The sequence below is a fragment of the Jatropha curcas genome, chromosome 7 (genome assembly GCF_041381405.1).
Source record: "Jatropha curcas cultivar XTBG-Jc1 chromosome 7, XTBG_Jcur_1.0, whole genome shotgun sequence".
Classification (NCBI taxonomy): Eukaryota; Viridiplantae; Streptophyta; class Magnoliopsida; order Malpighiales; family Euphorbiaceae; genus Jatropha; species Jatropha curcas.
Window position 1 is genome coordinate 4,083,422 of NC_143157.1, and position 25,959 is coordinate 4,109,380.

Consider the following 25,959-nt stretch of genomic DNA (forward strand, 5'->3'; position numbering starts at 1 on the left):
AAATAAAAAATTTTTATGAGTATATATTAGTTGATACAGATTCTATAATTCTGAAATATATTCATGATCCAGAAGATGTTAAAAAGGTTTTGTATTCAAAAGTTCAAATAAAAAAGGTTTTCTCTCTCTCTCTCTGATTGGAACCAGAACCTATATATAGAGAAAAAATTTAGTCAGAACTTTGTACCAAGTTCTTTCAACTATGAGGATTCTAAAAAAGCTTGGTATAATGCATTTTATTTAAGAAATCATAATCATTCGTGGTCCATAATGGTTCCACGATGTTCAATTACAGAATTTCCTTATTGGTTTCAAGAATTGTTCAAGTATTTGGATTTTCCATTAAAAAATTCCCTACAAAGATACTACAAAGCTTTGAGCTCTATGATAAACAATTAACCAATTTCTGTCAAGATAAGCTACTCTCGTTCGCAGCTACTTTTGGGATTCCATGGATTTTATCTTGGAATCATCAAATCAAACAAGTTCAACCACTATCCTTTCCTCTTATGCTGGTCAAAATTTTCAGCAATAAATGGTAGAAAGATCACAACTAGACCCAAGCATGTGTTCAATTCGTTCAAAGATATTTCAGTTCAAAGAGACATCTACCTTCGGCGAAAATCCAAAAAATCTAGATTTCTTTACAGATAAGAGTAAGTGGCGGGCTGCCCTTGCCACTACCAGTTCAATTGAAGAATTCAAAAAGACACTATAAAATATAAATAGTCAAGTATTACAAGAAGACGAAGATGAAAATGAAACCACTTCTAACTACTCACACTCCATGATTGACGATTGTTATGATATAAATCAGATAGATTGAAGTCTATCCAGTTAAAATAAATATCATATATGTTCAAGTAAAGTTGCTTGTCTTATTAGATTCCTTCTGTCATTATATAAATATGTAAAGTTGTTTGTCTGTATTAGGCTTATCCAACTTTTGTCCATATTAGGCCCTACCCTGTTTTTTTGTATTAGGCCTGTCCATCTTTCTAGATAAGGTTTATCCTATTAGATAATAGCTATTCGAACTTTCTAGATAAGGTTTATCAAAATTTTCAGTAATAAATGGTAGAAAGATCACAACTAGACCCAAGCATGTGTTCAAGCCGTTCAAAGATATTTCAGTTCAAAGAGACATCTACCTTCGGCGAAAATCCAAAAAATCTAGATTTCTTTACAGATAAAAGTGGCGGGCTGCCCTTGCCACTACCAGTTTAATTGAAGAATTCAAAAAGACACTACAAGATATAAATAGTCAAGTATTACAAGAAGACGAAGATGAAAATGAAACCACTTCTAACTACTCACACTCCATGATTGACGATTGTTATGATATAAATCAGATAGATTGAAGTCTATCTAGTTAAAATAAATATCATATATGTTCAAGTAAAGTTGCTTGTCTTATTAGATTCCTTTTGTCATTATATAAATATGTAAAGTTGTTTGTCTGTATTAGGCTTATCCAACTTTTGTCCATATTAGGCCCTACCCTGTTCTTTTGTATTAGGCCTATCCATCTTTCTAGATAAGGTTTATCCTATTAGATAATAGCTATCCGAACTTTAAATCAAATGAAGTCCATACTCTTCTATAAATAGCTAAGTGTTTTATGAGAAGGGCAGAGGTTTTAGAAGAAGCGTGCTTGTACTATCTCTATTCCTACTCTTTCAAAAGCTTTGTACTCTCTTTTCTTGTAAGTAATAAAGTTTGCTTTTGTACAATTATCATTTTAACTCTGTTGTAATTTAAATTACTTTGATGAAATTATTATTTTGTTTTAGTTAATTGATATGATTATTTATACTTATGTGCATCACATTACTTTGTCCGGATTCTATTCTCCTTTCCATTTCAGTTTAACAATTACTCTTACGCCACAATTAAAACTAAATATACATCTCTTCCTTCGTCCCTCCACACTTCCAGTCGCCGCAAATTAAATAAATCGAGAAAAGTGTTTAATGTGACACTAATAAGAGTTTAATGTGACACTAATAAGAGTTGAGAGACCGTGAAGAAAATAAGCCCATAAAAATTCCTTAGGATATTTTTGTGAGAAGAGAGAAGTTGTATTGGGAAGAAAACATTATTTTAGTCGAGGGGAGGGAAAAATCGCTTTTTGACGCATCATTGTGAGAAGAGAGAAGTTGTATAAGAAAGAAAACACTATTTTAGATGAGGGGAGAGAAAAATCTATTTTTGACACGTCATTGCTAGCCACATCAATTGTTTGTTTGACATCGCTTCTGTTGCGGTCACTTACTTTTATGTTACAAATATTAAAGACCAGACAGTTTTAAGCGACAAAATTAAAATAAGAGATCCTAAAGCGATACCTCTATAAGTTCTGACACCGCCGGTAAAATAAGCCAATTTTTATATGATAAATTAAATTTTAGATAGCACAATGTGAGAGGATTGTAACCAAGGCACATCAAATGAAAATGAGACCCTTATCTTACCATACATTACCCTAATTTAATAAACCTTCTCAACCCATCCAAACAAAGCCTTAATAACACACATTAGAGTTTCATTTCTTGTCTGAGTATTCTGGATCGCTCTCAAACCTCAGGTTAACAATCAATTGAAATCTAATTCCATGTTAACAATAAATTGCAAAATTCACTAGTAGTTGGACAATTTTAATTAAATTATCATGAATTGATGATTAGCTTACAAAATGATCGTTCACAAGTTAATAGAACACAATTAGAAAGTCTCGACTTGACCAATTCCAGTTAAGAAAAATTGTGCTTCTTACCTCATCCACGATATACTTCAAATAATTACAACAGATGGTAACAGTAGAAATGGATAAGATTTTCAAAAGCCGGTTCATCAGCATAAAAATATAAATATCTATATATATATACTACATTTTGCTGTCAGAAAGGTTACTCCTTGTGGCGAGAAGCGCGATCCTTCCTTTGCCCGCCAAGAATACGTGAAATTTGCAGACCTCTGCTAAATGCTTGGTTGAAAAGCATACGAGTCTGGAACTCGGACACAAACGGAAACCAGGCAAGGAATGCAACCGGAGTAAACAAAAGCAAGCCCATAACAATCTCATAACCACGTGCCAGTGTCCGAACTGATCCCCAAAAACCAGCACGTTGAACGACAGGCTTACAAGCTTGTGCAATCTATAAAATGGAATGGAACACAAAATGAAGGAGATTACCATCAAGAAGAAAAAGCATAGAAGGTGATGACGAGGTGGTGAAATGAACATTATTTCTCATTAGATGAACTGGGAAACTCATTATGCCTGGAATTTGAAACCTTTCCATTCAATCTTGTTTTCCAATTCTCATCTTTGAAAAGCCTAATGGCAAATTTAAACAAGCGGAATTTTCCTCGAATTCTATCCATTTGGTTTAAGGCCCTTTTCCGTTTTTCAGAAAAAAACCAAAACACTATTGGAAAAACAACTTAGTTTACTAAAATAAGGTCAATAACAGAAATCACAAAAATTCATCTATCGAAATTATTCCAAATAATTCAATTAAATTCACTTACCAAAAGCATTCCCCAGCCAGTTGGCATGAAAGCAAGAATGCACACAACAATGTCCTGAACTGTCATGTGAAGCAATGCCATTAAAGTAACCAGGACAGAAACGAAAGCAAGGAATATCATTCCCTTGATTAGCCGGAAGACAAGCTGGAAGTTTGCACTGAACCTTCGCCTTCCAACAGATACAGTCTGCACAAGAAAAACAGGTGTATTGCATCATATCAAAACAGGCATGTGTACACGCAAATTTTGGCAAATTAAAGATTAAAGTTTTCAGGAGAATAAAAATATGAAGAGAAAAAAATCATTATCTTGTGTGGCATTAGCTAAACCTTAAAAATGACACTACACAGACAGACGCAGGTTTTCTCATGGACAATAATTTTTATCTTCAATTTTTCCTCATATGGAGATTTATTTCAATGTGATAGCGTCTTTCAAGCACCACTTAATAGCCTAGTCAAGAGAATGAATTTCAAAAGAGGTTGCATGTCAGCTATAATGCTCGCAAACTTACTCATGAACTGTAGAAAACTAGAAAGCAAAGTACTGTCTAATGGCTTCCAACTATATTACTAACATAGACAAATTGAAAAAACCATGAGATGTGCCGCAGAAAATATTCACTGAGAATATATTATGATTTAAAAATCAGATCCTTACCTTCATGACGAACAATATCAAGAAGATGACCAGCCATGATACTCCGTAGACCTATGACAAAGGAAAAGAACATTATGTTGATTTTTTTGCTTCCGTCACTGATGAGAAATAAAAGTTGAAATAACAAAAGGGTAACATGTCTTCGGAAGATGATATACCAGAAAACTTTGGGTATTCTTTGTAATCTTTAAGTGATATACTAGCCCATATTGATAGATAAAAAATCGTAAAGATAACAATATCTCAGCCACAATTCCGCGTTTTCCAGAATGACGGAGATGCTCTTGTTCCTCTTCCCACCATGATTCCCAACTTTTTTCTGGTGGTACACCTATACCCCCAAAGTTACTGATCCATTTGTTCCAATCAGTCCAATCATCAACAATCTTTTGCCACTCAAAACCAGAAGGATTAAATAGGAAGGGAGCAAAAAGCCAAGTTCCAACCATGAACCACATAGATATAGTGATCAAAACATAGGCAACAGCACTTCTATAAGGCTGACCAAAGATCTGATACACAACAAGCAAAATCATCATCTCAATTCCCTTGACAAAGTGACTGCGGGAATAAAGCCTATAGTTTTCAGCAAACTTGGCATGGAACACCACAAATCCTCGACCTGTAGGCCTGTATTTTGCACCTCCATGAAGCAAAGTCCTTCCATAATAGTGTGTCTTGGTCCCAAGAGAAAATGTGAAAAATACTGGTGCCAATTGCAATTGCATTAATACAAATTCACTTAGCGCTGTCCGGAAACCCCTTTCCAAACCAATTTCCATCAGCATAGGCAAGGCCATCAAAAATCCAATTTGAACAAAGGACTGAGAAGCAAGAGCCACCTGAAGAGGCTTGTTATCTCGAAGTGCTTTCTGATTAATTAAACCTTCCTCAAGTCCACTGAGAACAAGATAAAGGCGGCCATAGAGGAACACATACACAGTGAGGACAGTTATCTGAAAGGAAAAAGAGAAGACAATTTTAAGAATCTCAACATTGGTACCCAGTTCTAAAATCCTAAGATAAATGAACAGAATTCCTCAGCATACCAGAGTACTGAAGTAGAAGCCAACTGTGGTGAAATAGCAAGACAGCATACGGAAAAAGTCAAAACGGTGTCCAAGTCTGTATATGTCACGACTCAAAGTCTGTTCACCATTTCCATTAGCAATTTTGGCCTCAAACATAGAAATCTGGTTGAGTCCCACATCCCTTCCCTTTCCAACTTGTATGTATTCATGATGAGTAACATTGCCTTCACGAAGTGTAGAATTGAAACCTACAATGGATATAAGTCACAGGATGTTACCTGGCAGAATCAAACATCATGTAAAAAACCCCTAGAAAGTTCTACACTAATACAAACCAGCAAATATGTCTTCACTCAAATTGATAACCTTTGATGCTTTACTGACACCCCCTCTAGTGAGGTGAAAAAGCCTATCAAACACATCTGGATGGCCATAATGGAACCGAACCCTAAATAAAAAAAAAGGTATGGTAAAAGTTTAGGACAAGAGACAATAAATGTGTTGAGAAGCAATGAAAGCACATGGATTATCAAATAAGAGAAAATCTGCAGTATAAAACGTTTTGCACATCAAAACTTATGCAATCTACATTTACACTATTTTCAATGAATATGTAATACATAATAATTAGCTATCTTCCTTTTCCCTAAAGGAATGCCACCACATAACAAACTGAAATTCTACGTTCTGCATTTCATTTTGTTCTAAACTTTTGGAGGGCAAGAAAAAGCAAGGGGAAAAAAATTTAGGAGCTAAATTTACTGAGCCACGATAACTTACTTCAGCGGGTTGGCCAACAGTCTTTGACCTATAGTCACAAAACTGGTCTCTTGATTTGACATAAACCATGCAAGAGATGAAACACTGCACCAACAAAGGAAAAATCACTGGTACATAATATCCACCACTGCAAGAAAGTAGCACACATCAAAATCAATACATTACCTTCCTGTAAAGATATGCTCCCTAAGCCCAAGTATAGTAGGATGCCTCACACCATCATGCCTTTTCAGAAATTCTTCGAGCAAATTCCTCATTTTTAAGGCCTCTTCCATGTAGTTATCCTACAGAAATAATACCACAGAACCAACAATTTGCTTCAGCCAAGATAGTGTTTACTTAAATATAACCATCTCCATCACCTGGTTCATGGCTGATTAAAAGAAGAAGAATAATTACCTGGTTCATATCTATTGTTTGCAAGCCTTCACCGCGTGTGAAGATAATAGCATGATTTTGATTTTCAGGTTTTCCCTCACCCAAAATGGCTGGTCCTGGAAGTTTGATTCGGTAAATAACCTGAACAGAGAAGGGGAAAAAAACCATCAAACAGGAAATGCTCATATGTTAGATGCAAACAAAGTTAACAGGGACATATAAACAGAACAGAATGGTGCCAGTCAATTCAATACTAAAGAACAAGATGAATGGTTCCACAATGAGGAAACTACAATGCACTGAAATATGAAGGGAAACTACAAAGGGATTCAAGCTCATAAATCCCTCCAAAATATCCACATCAGTTTTCCCTAAAATCAACCATTCAGGTGCAAAAATGAAGAATAAAAACTCCAATACAATCTGGCAGTCAGGGTTTTAAATAACAAAAATGCGAAACAGTAGAAGAAATGGAAACTGTCATGATGGGGACAGCAGCAGAAGCAGAAACTATGTTACGAAATCAGCCTTAATCAAACTGAATCAATCCATATCAGCCACTAGTACCATAAATTTTTAAAAGCAATTATCAAAATCATCAAATCAACAATGCATAACCATTTAATAAAATATAGGTTTGAAACAACAAAAGAATTTAATAACATATGCAAGATGTTAAGTGAATAATAACCTAAAGGAACAATTTATAAAATAAATAGCCAGTTTTCATATTCTGTATACCATTTCATATTCTGTATAATAACCTAAGGAACAATTTACAAAATAAATAGCTAGTTTTCATATTCTGTGTACCATTTCCAGATTATTGGTAAAACAATCATACAGAAACAAAAAAAAAAAAAAAAAAAAAAAAAAAAAAATGTAAAAATGCGTAAAAGATCCCATTCATAAATAGCCATTAATTACAACCATGCCAGCAATACACGTGGACTCGTGCATGCATAATTATATATAATTAGTTTGACTTTGGCATAGCTATTAAAAAAGGTCAAGGCATGAAATCACATCAAGACAGAATAGAATAAATGCCAAACAAGGAAAGAACAATGTGGTTCCACTCCTCCCTGTACATCATGTTCTCCACAATATAATCAAAGGTATCAGTAGTGCATGAGGCTCCCCATGGCATGTTCCCTTAAGTCTATGAAAATAAACAATCAATGACTACTGTTCCAGATAGCTAAATTAATTCATGCAAGTTGAAGTATTCAAGCCAACTGCAACACAATCAATGCTCCATTGCAAGCCACTAGGATAATTAATGGTAGAGCTGTAAACGAATCAAGCCAAGATCTCTTGAGCTCAAGTTCGGCATGTTAAAGGTATTCTTGAGCTCAATTTGAGTTTGAAAAGCTTGAGTCCAGCTTGGCCAGAGCTCATTTGAGTTGTAAATGAGCTCAACCTCAGCTTGTTTACAACTTACAGTTCACAAAAAAAAAAAAAAAAAAAAAAAAAAAAAAAAAAAAGGAGGAGGAGAAAAAGAAAAAATTGAGACTCGTTTACAAGCTCAAACTAGAACTTAGACATGAGCTCATTTACAGGCTGATTAGTTAAATACTGAGGCTTGTAAGCCTCATTTCAAAACTCAAGCTTGGCTCACTTATTAAAAAGTATGATAAGCAGGCTCGAGCTCAACTTGTTAAGCTTATCGAAGTTGGGCTTGAACAACCATCTTTCAAGCCAAGCCAAGCCTCAAGCAGCTTGACTCATTTACAACCCTAATAAGTAGTATGCAAACCCTTTCTTAAAATAATGTATGAATAGAAGACAGTAAATCCTTGATAGCTCGCTATAGTGCAAAATCCAATAAATGCAGATCTTGAACTAGTTGGATTTACCTCATCCAAATTTTGTACTGGCTCTGAAGAATCAATGGACTTGGGAGAGGCAGCCTTCACAAGAGCAGAGTAGTAAACTTTTTGGTTGTTTTTCTTGGATTTGTCTTGGCTAGTTACTTCAACCTCATCAATATATGCCACACGGAGTGACGGATATCTGCAAATTGGAAAACATATCCAGGGATTAAAAATTGTACAAATAGCAATTCAAACAAAAAGTTAACCAGAACATACGTTGTCATGAGCCTCAAAATGTCCTGTGCTCGAGGATCGCCAGACCGCTTGTGAATCCCATATTGCTGGCATGACACCACATATGTGAACTTCATATCAGCTACAGCTTGACATTGTGTCAACAACGACCTTTCTCCCTTTGACTCATCCTCTGTATTCAATTCTATGGCTTTATAGCCCTCCATCAAATCTAAGCAAGCATAATGACCGTGTTAAGAAACTAACTTTTACATAAAAAGAGCGCATTACATTACTGCAAACACAAAACACCAAAAAAATATCCTACAGATTCTAAGAGACATATCATTTACCTTCATGCTTGGCCATATCAAGGAAAGCCTGAAGCTCCAAAGCCTTCCGAAAATACATCATACCTCTTACTGGCATATTTAATATCATTTTTTAGTAAATAGGAAGAGAAATATGTGCCCTACCTCCCCCCTCAAAGAGAGGAGAAAGATAGAGACCAAGAACAGGGAACAAGGCCAAGAAAAAAAAAAAACAAAGAAACTACCAGTTCTAGTTAAAGTTTGGCCCCTGTATGATGCCCACAGACGAAGTTCTTCTTCTAATTCATCTGTTAATTTGAGTTCTTCTTCGGAGCAATGTTGTACGCGCTCAAGAAAGTTGGTCCATTCATCTGTGCATAACCATAAAATCAATACCAAAAACATAAATATCACACTTTATAGAGCATACTAATAAAACAGAAATAAACCTGGAAAGATCTTTTGCAAGTAAAAGAGGATTGAAACACCATCTTCATTTGGCACTTCCAAATCTCGCAAGGAAAATAGTACCTCTTCCGTGTAGTAAGGAGTTAAAACACTACAAGATAAATAGATCATATGAGAAATGCTTTAGTTTATATAGTTGAACATCAAACCATAAATTAGAGATGGAAAGCAACCAAGTGTTCTACCTATCTATAATTTCTACTACATTTTATCAATTAGGTGGGTTTTTACCATTGATCTTGGCACAAAGCAACCAAATCAGAATAAACGTAATAATGTAGCATGAAACCATTGTAGGTGTTAGGAGATGAATCCCACATTAAATAATAATAAAATAACTGCCTCATTGGAATAAGCGATAGACCTAGCATAAGCCAATTGGTTGTATGCAAGTGGGTTCCAACGCTCACTTACAAGCCCAAAGCATGCATGGGACCATGACTTTAACATGGTATTAGAGCCTCATGCCCAACCAGGCTGAACCTTGAGACCCATATTCAAGCCTTAAAGGACCGAAACTAATGGATATATGCCAGTTAGTCTATGTGATAGCATGTGTCAACTGGCTTGTTGATGTTGGGTTAAGTTAAAGCCAGCCTAGTTGCACTTGAGGTGGTGTGTTGGGAGATAAATTCCACATTAAATAATAATAAAAAAACTAAATGACTTATAATTGAATGAGTGACGGACCTAGCATAAGCTAATTGATTTTGTGCAAGTGGGTTCCAACACTCACAAACTCATAGCCCCAAATCTATATGGGCCCATGGACTTTAACAGAGGGAAAATGGACTGTTGCAGCTAAGATAATATGATCAGAACTTTTTCACAAGTTTTTGACTAGGGATTAGTTTGGCTTATCTGCATAGATATGTTATTCATCTTCCTGTGGAGTTCAATAAGTTGTGTATGATAAAATACTATATCTTCTGCCTATAGCTACAAAGGTAACAAGGGACTGTATTTCAAATACATAAATGCCCAAAATTTTCATCCTTTCGACCATAGGAGAAACCTTTGAATTGCAAAGAATTGAGATTATCTACAATGGAATGTCCACAGTGAAATAAATGTGATGTTGTTCTGTGATACAATGCATACAAGAGTGTTGAGACATGATTTCCCTTTTGTTTCTGTCTACTTGAGAAGCATGAGTATACAGGAAGCTTACGAGAAAGAAAGCATATTGCGAACTTTAGGAGCCCCAGGCATGTCCATAAACAATGAATTCGAAAAGAAAGAAATGCGTCTCCTTGCTTCTAAGTTTGATGGTACATCCATGGCAGATTCTTTTGTTGTAAGCAAAAGGTAAAGCCGCTTGATCTGTAAATACATGTAACACAAAATGAGAGATTCATAAACAAATATATTCATCTATATGCATTGACATACCTGCATAAGCATTCATAATGATATATATCTTTGCTAACTACTACCAAGGAAGCACACCTTCTCTTTCCATGCTTCTGTTACTGGATCAATAGGAAACTTGATAGCCCCATGAGATGCAAACAACTGATAATCCGAGGAAACCATATGCTCATGTCCAGATCCACCATGTAATGAATCCAAACTGTTGAAAGGGAAAAAAATTAGAAAGAAACTAGGACTCAGATGCTCCATAAGATGATTACATCATGATTTTGCACCTCAATACATTATCCTCCAGTATATCTCTTTGCACAACCTCCAGCATGTCTTGGAATAGAATTACAACTTGATCCCTGTCCTCCTGTTTGTTGTCCAACTGCAAAAATCAAAAAGGATTAAAGTTTCTCATCGTTCCTAGTTTAATTTAAATGTTAATATAAAGATATTACCAAATATTTAAATGTTAACATAAAGATATTACCAAATATATGATAAGCTTCACAAAGTGGTCATAGAGGCTAGGAAGAGCACTCATCTTGCATTCACTTATCAGTGTACCTTCCTCTATATGTTTGTCAACCTCAGTGAATAAGGTATTGATCACTCTGAAAAATGCCATCAAGAAAACACCAAGACACATCAATTGCATGGTAGAATTAACATCCACCTGAAGCCTTATTTCAAGAACCTGTAGCTTAGGAAGAACTTAAAACAATATATTCATTTGAGTCTTCATCTATAATATGTACATCACAAAAGAACTCACGGTTTCTCACGGTCCCCTTGAACCAAGAACTTGATAATGTTCTTAAATGAAGCATAACATTCACGAACAGCACAAGACATGTAATTGTCAGCTGCAATTCTCTTTTTCAGCTCTTTATCTTTACCATTACTGTCCTTGGCCATGTCTAAGGCAATTGGGATCTGAAAGGATATACAGACAGAATTACTATCTTGACATCCAGGTTATATTAACTTAAAAAAAATAAAAAAAATAAACACCTTGCTAGCGAGCAAAAATGGAGGCCACTGTATGAGTTCCAAATCACGGTCAGCCCAATATGGAACAAGCAACAAGTCCATTTCCCTGAAAGTAGGAGACATCTAGGCCATATAAGCATAGCCATAAAAAAAAAATTCAAAAGAGAACATTAAAACAAGAACTTTACCTATTGCTTATTAGATCTTCCTCTCTAAAGCTACAGATTATTTTGTTCCACAATTGAGCAAATCTTAGAGCCTCTTTATTTTTGTTAGATGGTACCTACATAACGGCACAGATACACAGGTTCAGGCAGTGATGTTTTCTAACAAATCACCAACATGCAACATCTACAATTTGAACCATGCATCTATATATGTATGTGCAAATGCATGCACGTGCTTTGTGTGTCTGTGCATGGTTGGGTTGCGCCTCTGGGTGCACTTGTAGTTACATGTTCATGTGCACAGAAGTGTATCTGTAGCACTGAAGTCTAACCTTGGCAAAATTGTGAGATATGGGAGCCTTAAAGCCTTTATTCCTTGGCTCACTCTTATGCATCTAGGTGTACATGTCTTTGGTGCATGGGTTGTACGTATGCATGTGTGCAAATACAAATGTGTTTATATAACATTGAAGTCTAACCTCAGCAAAATTGCGAGACAAGGTGGCCTTCAACCCTTTCTTCTTTGGCTCACTCTTCTCCTCTGGAATTAAACAGGCATTGAAAGCACCGGGCAACGATTGGAAACGAGATCTAAGCATTCCCAATGTCCGAATCTGGAATGCATAGAAGAAATTAGAACCAAAAGAAAGGCTATTGAATTCTTTTTGAAGTCTCGAGTTATCCACACCAAAAAGCAAATAAATGGAAACTAATGCTTTAGATGATGAGCATTCATGAAAGGTGTCCTCCGAGCTTGATACAGAATGGCCAAAATGCAGCAACAATATCATATATTTACAAAACATTAACTCCAATGCAGACTTTAACAAACAAATTACCCTTATGGATAGTTATAGTTAAATGGGAGAAAATATTTTGACACATGAAGCCTCCCTTTGCTACTGCACTGTACATTGTGCACCAGCATCGGCATGTAAGACAAGTTTATTTCACTTTTAATGTTAAGGTAACATGACCCTCCAGAGCCTTGCTTGAGAATGCCCATCATCTAACTATAGGGGTCATTTTTTTCAGAGTATCATACATGGGACCTTTTTGGAAGTCTTTATTATGAAGTTCAAAAGATCATTCCATAGACCAGCTTGAAATCACAGGATATCTTTGGGCCTTTGTAATGTTCTTCTCTGGTTCTAGGTATAACAAACTGCTGAAATTCAGTCATAGAAAATGCAGATTGTAACAACAAAGATAAGCTATCCCCCTAGCAAATTGACTGAGAGGAATATAAGGAAACAATTAAAATAATAATGCCTCCAATCATGCAGAGAACACTTTAAGGTTCCAAGCTCCTGAAGCACAGACACTACCTACATGAACAGGGTTTGGAAGGATTAAATTCCAAAAGCCACTACATTTGACATTCATTGACTATCTTCAGCACCAAAAAGGAAATTAACAGATACGGTCTGGCTAAATTGGGGTATTAGAGGGAGCATTTGAAATCATAATTTTATGTGCAGCTTTTTGCATGACATGGCTGCTTTTAAACCATAAACTTTTGTTCCTGCAAGCCCTAACACTATATTTCGGAAGGGAGAAAATGGAGGAAAGAAAGCAACAAATGGAAATAAGAGAATTTTCAATCATTTTCTTTTTTGCAAAGGCGAAAAAGTGGGGAAAAGATATGTGAGACCCACTATTCACTTTCTCCACAACTTGGAGAAATTGGAAGGAAATTATTTAAATTACATTTTTAAAAATTTATTTTATTTGAAAGTGAAACATGTAAAATAGAGATTATACCATTTATAGAACTACTTCCATCTTGCTTCCTTTCCTAATATCCAAACAAGAGGAAGATTAATTCTCACCCTCTGAATATTTGCCCTCCTCTTTTCCATTCTACATTTTCCTTCCTCCATTTCATGCTATGCAAGCATAGTGTAAGATTTTTCCATCGCACTGAACAATAGCCCTTGTGTTCAGCACCAAAATTATTAAGCTCTTAAATACCTGGAGCTTAGTTTTGAGTTTTGTGATACACAATCTTAGCTCTATGAGATTCTTATTTTCCATTCTACATTTTTCTTCCTCCCTAAAATGTTTCCAAACATAGTGCAAGTCTGTAAGATTTTGCCATATGCAATGTAGCCGTTAAATTCGGCACCAAGATTCTTAAATTATTCAGCCCGAAAATACCTGAAGCTCAATTTTCAGTTTTATGACATGCCATCTTAGTTCTAAGAGGTTCTTAGCATTTCAAATGCATCAGGAAAATATAAGCACTAGAAAGGCAGAAAATAGATGTGACTATGGGGTTTAATATATGCAGACAAAAGAAAATTATTCCTAACCTCTCCAAGGCGTCTGAATGCACCATAAATACCTCCAAATAAAGTGGAAAATATAGCATACCAAATCTGAGTATCCATGAAATATACCTAAAAGGAGCGAATAGGTTAGAACCATGCAGTATTTGGTTCAAATAAAAACACAGATGAATTTATTGATGAAAAAGATTAACCCATACAAGAATAATTGGAGCCCAGAGTGCAATCACAACTCCGATATTGTTCCTTGCTGCAAAGAAACAAAAAATAAATCAAATAACTTTCTGATGAATAATATATAACATTAATCATTATATGTGATGTTATCATCTTCATGTTGACCATACCACGTGGAAAGAACTCATGCCATTTGAAAGTAGTAACATGAACATCCATAACAGCTTTTGTTGGACCAACTAAAGGCTTTATCTGCGATGAAGAAATTATAATTAGGGGGAGAAAAATAGAATTTCTTTCTAAGACAAAAAAACAAAGGTTTGGTCAACTTATTTCAGCCTAATTACTAGATCAGTCATTATCTGCTGCTAAGCACTTTGTTTCAGCTTCATGCTTTGGATAAGATATTTTATTAAGGGAAAAAGAAAATGGATTACTAGATGAGCATAAGCTATCCTATCCTGACCTACACAGAAACACAAGTAACACAAAAAATGTGAATTTTGACTATATTTATTGCTGCAATAATAGATTAAAGAAACCCAACATATACCTCTATATAGTAACTAAATGCCAACTTTGTCATTAATAGAAGAACCCAAAACATTGTATACCTGAAAGTTCAAATCAAGACATTAGATATCAACTGTACATGTAAAGCAGCAATACCTCACCCTGAAGCAAAGAATCTTACTTGAAGAGAGAAAGTGTGCTCTCATGCATTCCTCGCCCAACATAGAGACGTGGCTGTAACATCATGTGTAGGAATGCTTAAAACAAATCCAATTTGTACAAAAATTACATTGAATTTTAACTTTCAGAAATTCCTGGATTATAGTTATTTTACTTGACCATATAAAGTAAGAGAGATGACAAAATAATTAAAAAAGAAAAACCACTACATACCTGCGACCACCACATCATGAGCATCACAATCCTATAATTTGACCTCTCAAGGAATCGACGAATGAAGGGAAAAAGAAACAATAGTGCTGCTAGCATATTTGGTGACAAGTAAATAACTACTGCCAAAATAAACAAGGATGGTGAGCTTGAATTGTTTCCAAACCAGCTTTTGATGGTTTGAGCAAATCCTGGAGGATTCTCCCAGGTATAAGCATATGTAACTGGTAGAACTACAACCCATGCAGCCGCTGAAACAACCTTCAGAATATATCTCAATTTAACGTGGAATGACATGATCTGCCGTGCTTTCCAACTAAGGATTACATCAAGGACAGCTTCATTGTTGAAAGGAGTAATTGTCAGATAATTTTTCTTTTTGAAAATGGTTAACCAGTGATGAATAAAGAGAGAATCTAAATAAGACAAAGCAAAAAAAAAAACAAAAGACAAAAAGGAATTGAGTTTAAGCAATCAATTACTTGGTTATATACTTATATTTACATTTTCCATCATTTTAAATTTATATATATATATATATATATGGATAAAGAACAGCACATGTGATTTAGATGAGATTCCAGATAATCAACAGAAGTTTAACTACACTCTTACCTTGCCCAAGCTTCAATATTGCAGCAGTTATAAAGACACTCAATACTTTCTTGAATACATCACCACTAAAGATAGAACTTGGTTGTCCCGTACTATTCCAAGCAACAATGATCATAGCCTTAAAACAATAAGCCAATGTCAGCTCCGCATCAAATAATCAAAGGTATTAAAGAAATATGTGCAACAAAGGGAAGAAGACATACCTGTAAGCATAGAATGAAAAAACTCCACATTCGATCAAAGCTTCTAAAGACATGCCAGAATGTACGTATTTCAACAAAATTAACTTTCCCCACCCATTGATCTCTAAAAGCTGGTTTGTTCTCCTGGATACCATATGCCATAACAGTAAACAGTACATAATTTCTCCATGCATAATGAAACTCTTTCATATAAAATGCATCAGTTTCATCAGCAAAATAAACCATTGAATTCTTTGAAAGTGATCACAAGACACAATCAATAGAGAAGTGTTTTCTTTTTTTCCTTCGACTCAGGTACACACATAAGTACTTCTAACCTTACATAAATGAAATGGTGATGAGGCAAATTAACCAGGAAACCAAAAGTGCCAGGTTTTGTAAAGTAGACAGATTTAGCAAGACAGAGTCAAAATCCTAGCGAGACACCATGAAAGACTTGTTAGAAGCAGTAGGCACATTTGAGGCCTAACAAAACTTGAAGCCGGTGCAGACCCACAATTTTAGCATAATGAGATCAAAGAAATATACAACATTGTTAAATTTAAAAATCAAATTATGTAAAATTTTGAAAAGCAATATATTTTGTAATTTCAAAGAAATTTTTATTATGTAAGTTGACTATGTTCTAAAATTGAAAATGTCATTAATTCAGTAACTCACAATTGAAAAAAATAGGCTTAATAGACTCAAAGAGCATATGCCATTTAATTTTTTTTTTTTTTTTAATTATATATCATAAACACAACAATTATTAACATAATACAATAATGTACTATGAAAAATGGTTCCATAATAGAAATTTTACTTTTCCATTCTACTTGAATTGAACCAGGAAAAAAGTTTACTGACCTTCCAAACCATTTTGGGATTACACATAGTAGAAAGAAATAGTATATGTGAACTCTTTAAAACATTACAGAAAATCTTTTGGGTACTCAAACAGGAAAGGGGAAAAAAATGGAAATTCAAAGACTAAAATCCCTTTGGTCCTTATATTGCTGATATCATAGGTTATTACACTAGCTAAAAACTTTGAAGTTCAATAGAGTATACAAATCATTTTGACCAATTTACAGCAAGGTTTCTTGCATTACAGGTTTATTGTGCATACAAATCAAGAGAGTATGCACAACTTGAAACGTGTATCGGCCAATCATGAAGGAATGGGAACTTATTATATTGATTACTGTCAGCATTTTTACTTGAGTATGAAGTTCAAGAACCCCAGAAGCAATCATATATGACTCCTTTTATCAGACATCATTGCAAATTCCCCGTACATGATTCCCTACATTATTCCTGCTAATTGATTTATCCGTCATCACTAACCATCAAATTTGATATCCAAAATGTACGCTGATTTATATATCTACTTATAAAAATTATTGTTTTGAATGATAAGCAATTATATTTGTAGAAAGCTATAGTAGTCATTGCTTACCCCATTTTTATCATAACGAAATTGTTCAGCAGGCAAATGAAAGAAATCAGCATCTGCACGCATTGGCCAACCTAACCTAAAGCAATCGACCGACCTGTAGATCATAAAATTTTAAATTAATCACTAGTATTGATATATCAAGCAGGGGAAACAAATAAATAAATAAGACTAATACCAGAAGTATTCATTTAAATCATCATAGTTCCGCCATTGGGAATGCTTTGATTTCCCCTTTTTACTCCTCTCTGATTCCTATCAAGGAATACAATCATAATGAATTGTGAAGTTAACCAAAAGTAAATGGATTTTGACTCTCAAAAGGGGAAAAAGAAAAGGCCACATGCATCACCTTTGCAATCACATCATAGATAGGAGTAACAACTTTTTTCAAGAATGCCTCTTCTTCACCTCCATAAGCAGGTTTAACATTTTCCCCTGTCATGGGACTGACATTCCCAGCTAGCATGCCATACAGTTCAAATGCCATCTACAGAAAACAAAACAGTTAGGCATCTAATTACTCTTAACATTGAACCAGGGAGAAAATTCAAAAGGAGATATTCATAGATATTTAACAAGATAAATAAAGGCCAAGACTCAGAAAAGTCAGAGCTTAGCATAAATTGCAGGGATGTAAGGTTTCTGCCAAACCCTTAACATGTTGAGAAATAAAAATTCAAGTTATAAATTAGTTTTCATTGGTATTTCTCATCCATTCGTTTATATCAAAAGGGCTGAGTTTGGCTGCGACAGGAAGGTTGCTACTTTGTGGTCATATTCAAGCATCAAAACACTTTCTCTTCAAGGCTGCACAGAATATACAAAACTCTACTGACCCTAGCAAGGAGAAGCCCCATGCACATGGGACACCTTGTATGTTCATTTTCTCCTCTGACCTTTGCTATAGTAAATCCACTTATTCAGAATTCACAACACCAAAAGCTCATCCATATGAGATCTCAGCTTATGGAAAGGCGCATTGGTCTGTGTTTCTTACAATCACAAAAGAATGCCACCCAAGAGAAATTCAATTATAAAACGAGATATTACTGAAACAACATACATGGTGATAAATATAACACAGGCATTCTGGCATAAATCTCAAGTTTGCAGCTTCCCCCCATATTAAAAGATACAGGCCCATATAGAGTAATTTACGCTGCTGCACTTCCTGCTGTATGGTTGGTAACCTGTAAATTTTGAAAAACAGAATCAGTTAATACACGACCAATAGTAATCTGTAAACCTTTCCTGTACCTCCCGGTAGCGCTCCTCCAAAATAAACATTTGGGGAAGTGGGTTTACGAAACAAAAAGAATACAGTACAAGCATCCTGCAGTTCCATTTACATAGTGTTTGGTTTAAATGAATTCCACGAAATTTTGTGGAATTCAATTGAAATCCATGTTTTGCTTGTTTGGTTTACATATATATATATATATATATATATATATATATATATATAAAATTTTTATTTAGGTTGATGGAATTTAAAATGAATTCCACGAAACTAACAGAACATTACTTCTGGAACTAAAATTCTGGAACTAAAATACCCTCATATAACATATGTAGTCTATATTTAATTATAATTACCTATCACTTAGATTTAATTTCAGTTTAGTAATCCAAGAAAGCCACGTTCATCCAAATTCTTGATATCTAATTGTATAACAATTAATAGCAAAACTCAAATTAGTTTAATTGGGTAAAGAAGAAGATGGAAACCACAAATTAGTTTTCTATTCATTTACCATCCGAATGTCTAGTTATTATATAGATATTTTATATTTTAATATTAACTTTTAATAGCTAAATTTACTATGCCCTTATCATTGACATTATTTATATTGTTGTATAAAACTCTTATACTATGAGGCAAGTTAATTTATTTTGTATTTGTTAATATTTTCTTAATTGGTATATATAGTTGTTAATCATTATACACTTATTAGATATAAGATATTTCTTTCATAAAGTTAAAATTATTATTTCTAAATTTTATTATGAGGGTAGTTTAGGAAATGAGAATAAATAAAATTCAATTGTGAAATTATGCCAAACAATATTATGTGAAGTTCAATTGAATTCCACATTTTAAGCTGTATCAAACACAGGAATTCATTTCTAAATGAATTCCAAGTCAAATTCATTCCATATGAACATTTCAACTCTTATTCATTTCAACAAAACATTAATGTTTCATGTTACTAACCTCATATTTGAACTGAATATTAAATTTACATAGTTCAGTGATCTAAAAGTTGGAATATGAGGTTAGCAACACAAATGTTTCTGCAGATACATACAGGAATATAAAGGATAAATATTTTTCCTATCTTCCATGTCCCTTCATATGGAGAATCTTTTAAGAGACAAGGAATGTTGGGAACCTAATTCTTCCTTGTTTTCTTTTTCCACATTCTCTTTTCTTGCCCCATGGAGGGAAAAAATTCATGTAGCAGACCCTAGTTACTTGTTGTTGCCTATTTTATGCTTTGTCCTATTTATTAATGTATCAAATGATTTTAAAATTCCCCTTCAATTTTTTTTTTTTTTACAACAGGTATTTCAAGATTTTGCGAGTTATTTTTTGCTCTGCATTGATATTAGTTTGATCAACATGGATATTTGAAATGAAGAACACATATAACCCAACTAGTTAGGAACTAAGGCTTGGTCGTGGTTGTTGTGCTTGTTTTATTTGCTTGCCTCCTTTTTCCCTCCCTCGTTTTAAAGGGAAAGTACACTTAACTCCCTCCCATTCTTCCCATTTTCTCCAACTTCACTCAAATCAAGCACACCCTAAAGCTGTAAATAGAATTTTCTCAAACGCTTATGAAGCCCCAAGTTAAAAATAAAATAATACCCTTCTAACCCTTCACCCCACCAACCCTAACTTTAACAACTAGAAGAAGAAACATAAAGTGGAAGATAGAAACTATTGTCAAAACTTATTGAACCCAAGGTAATGAAATCCAATAAGCAATTGCAAAGCTGCTTCTAGTTCAAGTTGATAGAAAATGCTTACCAAAGACTACTTTTTCTATCCAGGTACTTGCACCATTTTTTGTAGTTTTTGAAAAGCTTCTTCATCACTTCTGTCAATGCACGCTCATCCAACTAGAATGAAATAGATAAAAATATGTTAAAAGAAGATGAAATACATTGCTGAAAGACTAATCAAATCGTACTCCATAATCTGCATTATATGAAACAGTAAAGTAGCTTCTTGTTTCTTTCTGTCTTGCTGTAATGGTAAATATAGTAAAGTACATTTTCTAGTTCAAAAATATAATATACCATACGCCATCACTTTGATTGTGATGTACAAGCAATTCTATAGCATGTGTGATAGAAACAGAACTTTGAAGGTCAAAAAATCCTGAACAGAACTGTGCCAACAAACAAAAAGGAGATAATCAAACAAACATAGGGGCAGTCTTCTACAGCTGCTATTTGCCCTTGAGATGGAAACATTGGCAGAATGGAGGCAAATTCTCCCACAGCATAGTTTTCTCAATACTGCCCTCCTCTAAGAATCATGTTTTAAAAGGATTGCCAACTATTCATTAAGAATATATAATGTGTAAGTACAAACCTTGGGTTGTTGATCAGGCTTTGGAAATTGTCGAATGTGCACATTTGCAAGTAATAAGATTAAATGTTCCCTTTGATTAGCAACATTATCCTTCTGCAAATTTAATAGGCACCCAATGGAAATAGGTCAAGGAAAAAATGTTACATACTTCCAATCATACTTAATTAACTGCCAACTTCAAAATGCTTGGAGAAATAATTATTTGTAGTTCTTTCACCTGAAACCCAAACATCGCCTGAAGCCAATCTAAAATATCTTCATCTCTTTTCTTCTTGTGGTCTTTGGGCCATGGAAGACCCCTTGTGTAGCGGAGAGCTACAACAGCAGCTTGGATCTACAAATGGTTAGACACAAGCATTTTCATGCTAAGTGAGAGAAGCTAAAACAAAGCTCACTATCCAAAGCACACATAAGAAATGTACCTCAGGATATTTCATAATTGCCTGATTTGCACTATCAGGATCAAGTGGAAGGATATTGTAAGGGACATATATCTGAGTCTTTTCTGCAACTTTATCCTGAGCTTCTAAAATCTTTACAAATGTCAACAAAGAATAAGTTACACATATGTAACAGCTGGTCAGCAATTAGCATTATTAAGTTGACAAAAATTGAAATAGGTGATATCTGCCATCAGATTAAACATTCACAATAGAGTAAATGTCACAAGGTTTCACCTCACGATCTACTTCAATAGATTGTGTCATATTAACAGCTTTCAAAACCTCAAAGAGAACATTAGCAGTTTGGTATGCCTTTGTAAGCTGTGCACTGGATTTAAAAAGACAACCGTCAAAAATGGCAACTACGCTGGGATTCCAGAAAATATTAGCTAACAAAACTTCTTACTAAGACATAAGCAAATATCTCTATCTTTTCTCTTCTACAGCAAAAAACTCACCGATCAGCTTTATCAGCAGCATTTTGCAAGGCTTGGATATACTTTTTGTAGTAATGTTGATAAAAACTCTGCATTTCCCGCGCATCACTCTTTTTTACCCTTCCCATCAAGGTTGGATCATTTTCCTGAAAAGAATTAAAGAAAACCCCTCTAGTAGCAAATAGAAGAGAGCATTAATGAAGCAAATAGCTAAAGGTATCACTTAACCATATACTGGTCGTAATTCTCAATCTATAGAAATTGTTTCTACTAAAAAAATCATGTATTACACAGTGGTCATGGGTGTCAAGACTTGGACTTCAGAAACTGACATTCATTTATACTAAAATCATACCCTGTTTGTAACATACTTCTTATTTTACGCATTTTTCATAATTGCATTATGTATAAACTATCAACTATCATTCCATAGGACACTTCTTCCTTGAGCAATTAGCATCCCAAAAAGACTCATTACCCTAACAGTTAAAACCGCTCCACGCTCCAAGACCCCAATAATTTAGTTCATGCAAATCAAAGGAACTTCCAAATCAAACATGGGACTTCAGAAAGAGACATTCATTTATACAAAAATCATACCCTGTTTGTAACACTAATTCTTATTTTACAAATGCAGAATTGCATTATGTATAACCTATCAGTCCATGGGAGACTTCTTCCTTGAGCAATAAGCATCCCAAAAAAACTCTTTACCCTAACAGGTAAACCATTCCAAACTCCAACACCACATCAATTAAGTTCATGCAAATCAATGGAACTTTCCCAGTCAAACAAGGGAGTTCCTATTTTAGACAGAAGACTTAGGACAATCTGTACATTATGCAATCTCAGGTCAAATTGAGGGCCTTGAAATGTCTCACACACTGTCATCTCCGAACATGCTACTTCAATGACTTGAGAAGATGAAGTTGTTAGAATTAAGCTAATAAAGCCTTTTTTTTTTTTTTTGTTGGCCTTCACAAATGGAAGCCAACAAAAGATCTAGCATAATTTTTATTTCATCAATGAGATGTAATATCAGGGATTAGATAACATAAACTGCAGAATACAAAGTATATACATGCGAAGCTATTATATACAAAAAGTACTAACATCTTGCAAGATTTCGGACAACTTGCCAGGACAGTTAATCTCTTGTCCAAATAGAACCGCATTTTTTATTAAATGCCAAATCATCAAACCATAAATAAAGTAAAGATGGATATATAACATTCCCATAGACTATAAACATGCATGTGCACTTCACTAGTTACTACCCATGATAAAATGGAGGCATCTCATTCCAGAATAGGTAGGTCTCCCTCTCTAACACTGGACTCCTAAAGCTAGTCCTAATTCTCTAAGGACTCCTGTAAAACCAATTAATGTTCTCCTTATCCAATAAGGACTCAAAAGACTCAAAGGAAATATGGGAATAATTATGTATTTTATAGATGACCTTTCAAACATGACACGTTTATGTGTCATGGCACAATTGGTCCCAAATACCTATCAATTAAAATATGGGTTTCTCCATGTTTACAGTTAGTAGAAAAAAGAATACATTAAGTGAAATTTTTCCTGCTACATATTTGTCCACAATTATATATTTGTTCATCTGAAGAATAATATTTATTAATTATATGATAATGGATAGGACCATTACATACACTACAAGTTTTTGTTGCTCCAAACCATTATACTTGATGTGTTAGGCATTTTATGTTTTACAGTCACTACCGTTATTTTCCCTTTTCTGCACCACTTCCAACCAACAATTTCAATTTTTTTTGCAATTTAAATCCTTCAAAAATTGCCTAAATTAGCTTATTCTTGATTTGGCTTCATAACAAGGCAAAAATCGAGATAAGAGTATCTGTGGTATCCTTTTCAAACTTTTCTTGAAGAAGGTGTGTTAACTTTGACTTTTCCCATGTTGATTACTTGCTTTTGTAAATTACTTGTTAACAGATTTGGTGATGCTATATTGCCACTTATATCATACATTAGTTTGATAATTAGCTAGTGGCATTTCTCAGTTTTAGTAAAGTCCTTTAACATATATTTTTTATGCATTTGGCAACCTTTATAGAAATAATTGTATAGTGACAAGCTGCAACATAAAGTGAAAGCAGAGACAGCCCATTTCCATTACAAAAGACCAGAATTTAACATGATTGCACAATATTTCACTAAAAACTGCAGCCTGCAAAGTTACAATCTAGGATCCGTCCTTGATTAAAAAACTAACTATTTCTATTTCTATCAAAAGCATCCAATAAGTTGTGCCAAGGAAATTCTTTAAACGGGACGAAAAATAACTTAACTTACCCTTTCAAGACGTTGGAGGAGTGCAGTTTTAAATTGGCGAACACCACGTCCACTAGAAGTAGGGTCCAACCTATGTGCCTTCTCAAAGGCATAAAATCGGCCTACATTAGGAGTACCAGAAAATGAGATACGGTATCAAATGGAAGCTCCAACATAGAAATATGAAAGGAAAATACCAATAAGGATGGGTGTTCACCCACATGAAAATAAAGAAAAAGTTTGAATTAAAATCCATATAATCATGAAAGCTTTCTAAGTAAATTCAACACTAGTATGGCATTTGAAGTCCACAACAGAATTTTCAGAGCTGAAACAATTATTTAAGGAAATCAGAAATACACAAAAACCTTTAATTACCTTATGGAGATTTAGTAATCTAGTAAAGGCAGTTGCACATACTTTCAGGAATATAAACAGCTAATACCAGGACCAAGACAGGAATAACATTCAATTCATTACATAATGCAGCCTTTTTTTTTCACGAGAACAGAATTTTCTGAGAAAAGAAAAAAAGGAGAATAGATTGTGGAGGACAAGCAATCCTCCACAATGTTAAAAAGTGCAACCACTTGTCAAATCTCATAATCACAGAATCACATGCAACAAGCATCACGTTCATACATTCACTCTCACATACGCAAGCTTGCCATGCAACATGCAAAAGAAAGCCCAAGCAACCCAAAATACATTAAGACATGTAGAATGGAACACAGCGGAGAAAAACGCATGATTCAAATGAAGTCAAATTTCTCAGAATTCTGAGCCTTCAAGATGTAGCAGACACAAGGCCAACAGGCAACCAAACACTACACACACAAAGAGGCAGACTACTATACTGGTAAGTAGAATGAAGGTGTACTTAGTTACAGCTTAAAATTCATGCTGCCATTACAACCTGAAATTTAAGAACCCATTTTAATAAAAAAAAAAAAGGTCAGAAATATGTGAAAAAAAAAAAATTTCCCTCGAAACATACTAGAAAGCAATTCAGAACCCAAATTAATCACAGAAAAAAGATAAAAAGTTAAACAAATCAAATTACCCAAAAAAATAAAAATAAAAAAAAGCCAAAAAAATGTAGCCTTCTATAAACTTACATAGATAAGCAACTCTTGGGTTGCTAGATTCTACTTCATTAGCAACACGAAGAATAGGAGCTATCTCAACTAATGAAGATGGCACCACCTCACTGTCAAATATCGACTCTCCAAGATTCCCTGCAGTCTGCGTCCTTATGATCCGCCGTGCTGGCGGTGGCGTAGCCTGATCCGGCCCTCCTCTCGACGAGGAAGCCATCTGTTTCCGTATCCGTGAACCTTATTTCCCTTAAAAATTAAAAAAAAAAATTAAAAATAAAAAATCAAGCTCATTGCTTCTCTAACTAGCAACCACACATCAAAAATCGAGAAAAATAATAATAATATTGCCAAAAGATAAACTAAAATGGAAATTTCTTCATTTTTAACAAGAAAATTTAAGAACTAAAGCAAATCAATCTTAGTACCAGTAATGGTTATGGCACAACAATAAAGGAAGTACATTGCATTAACTGCAATCAAATACTGCATAAAAGGAAAGTAGAATGCGAAGGATTAGTTCAAGAGCTTAGTTTAGAACTTACAAAGAGAGAAAGAAACCCGAACAGAGAACCCAACCAGAGAGAGAGAGAGAGGCTGCGACTGTAAGCTACTTAGTAAAGAAGGAAAGCTAACATGGAAAGTAAGGGTAGTGAGTGTCCGAGACAGAAAATAGAAGGAGAGCCAGTGAGGTCAAGCAAAAAGG

The 25,959-nt window shown here is 34.5% G+C and overlaps 1 protein-coding gene across 1 annotated transcript; it reads right to left on the minus strand.

The window, feature by feature from the left end:
• Nucleotides 1-2,647: 2,647 nt before the first annotated feature.
• Nucleotides 2,648-25,959, minus strand: LOC105650887 (callose synthase 3). The gene is made up of 43 exons (XM_089723806.1): nt 25,799-25,959; nt 25,275-25,502; nt 24,178-24,278; nt 21,868-21,992; nt 21,644-21,737; nt 21,389-21,499; nt 21,184-21,300; nt 20,967-21,059; nt 20,397-20,488; nt 18,429-18,555; nt 17,715-17,852; nt 17,541-17,617; nt 17,366-17,459; nt 15,925-16,047; nt 15,722-15,839; nt 15,110-15,444; nt 14,898-14,950; nt 14,757-14,817; nt 14,374-14,455; nt 14,227-14,276; nt 14,051-14,137; nt 12,215-12,349; nt 11,757-11,851; nt 11,590-11,674; nt 11,351-11,511; nt 11,066-11,189; nt 10,863-10,960; nt 10,663-10,786; nt 10,385-10,536; nt 9,195-9,304; nt 8,991-9,116; nt 8,788-8,856; nt 8,477-8,666; nt 8,243-8,399; nt 6,405-6,524; nt 6,171-6,289; nt 6,006-6,089; nt 5,561-5,673; nt 5,244-5,473; nt 4,353-5,150; nt 4,195-4,245; nt 3,535-3,720; nt 2,648-3,158 (listed from the first exon to the last, which is right to left on the minus strand). The coding sequence occupies exons 2-43, from the start codon at nt 25,471-25,473 to the stop codon at nt 2,910-2,912; spliced, it is 5,853 nt and encodes a 1,950-aa protein (XP_089579932.1). The 5' UTR covers nt 25,474-25,502; nt 25,799-25,959; the 3' UTR covers nt 2,648-2,909.

Bases quoted from the DNA above. Each gene is read 5' to 3' on its own strand.
- LOC105650887 (XM_089723806.1), bottom strand. From the start codon at position 25,473: ATGGCTTCCTCGTCGAGAGGAGGGCCGGATCAGGCTACGCCACCGCCA. The intron at 10,961-11,065 runs GTAATATCTTTA...TGATTTTTGCAG, and splicing joins TGAAGCTTATCATATATTTG to TTGGACAACAAACAGGAGGA. The intron at 8,857-8,990 runs GTAGTTTCTTTG...TAAATATGCCAG, and splicing joins CCAAACTTTAACTAGAACTG to TAAGAGGTATGATGTATTTT.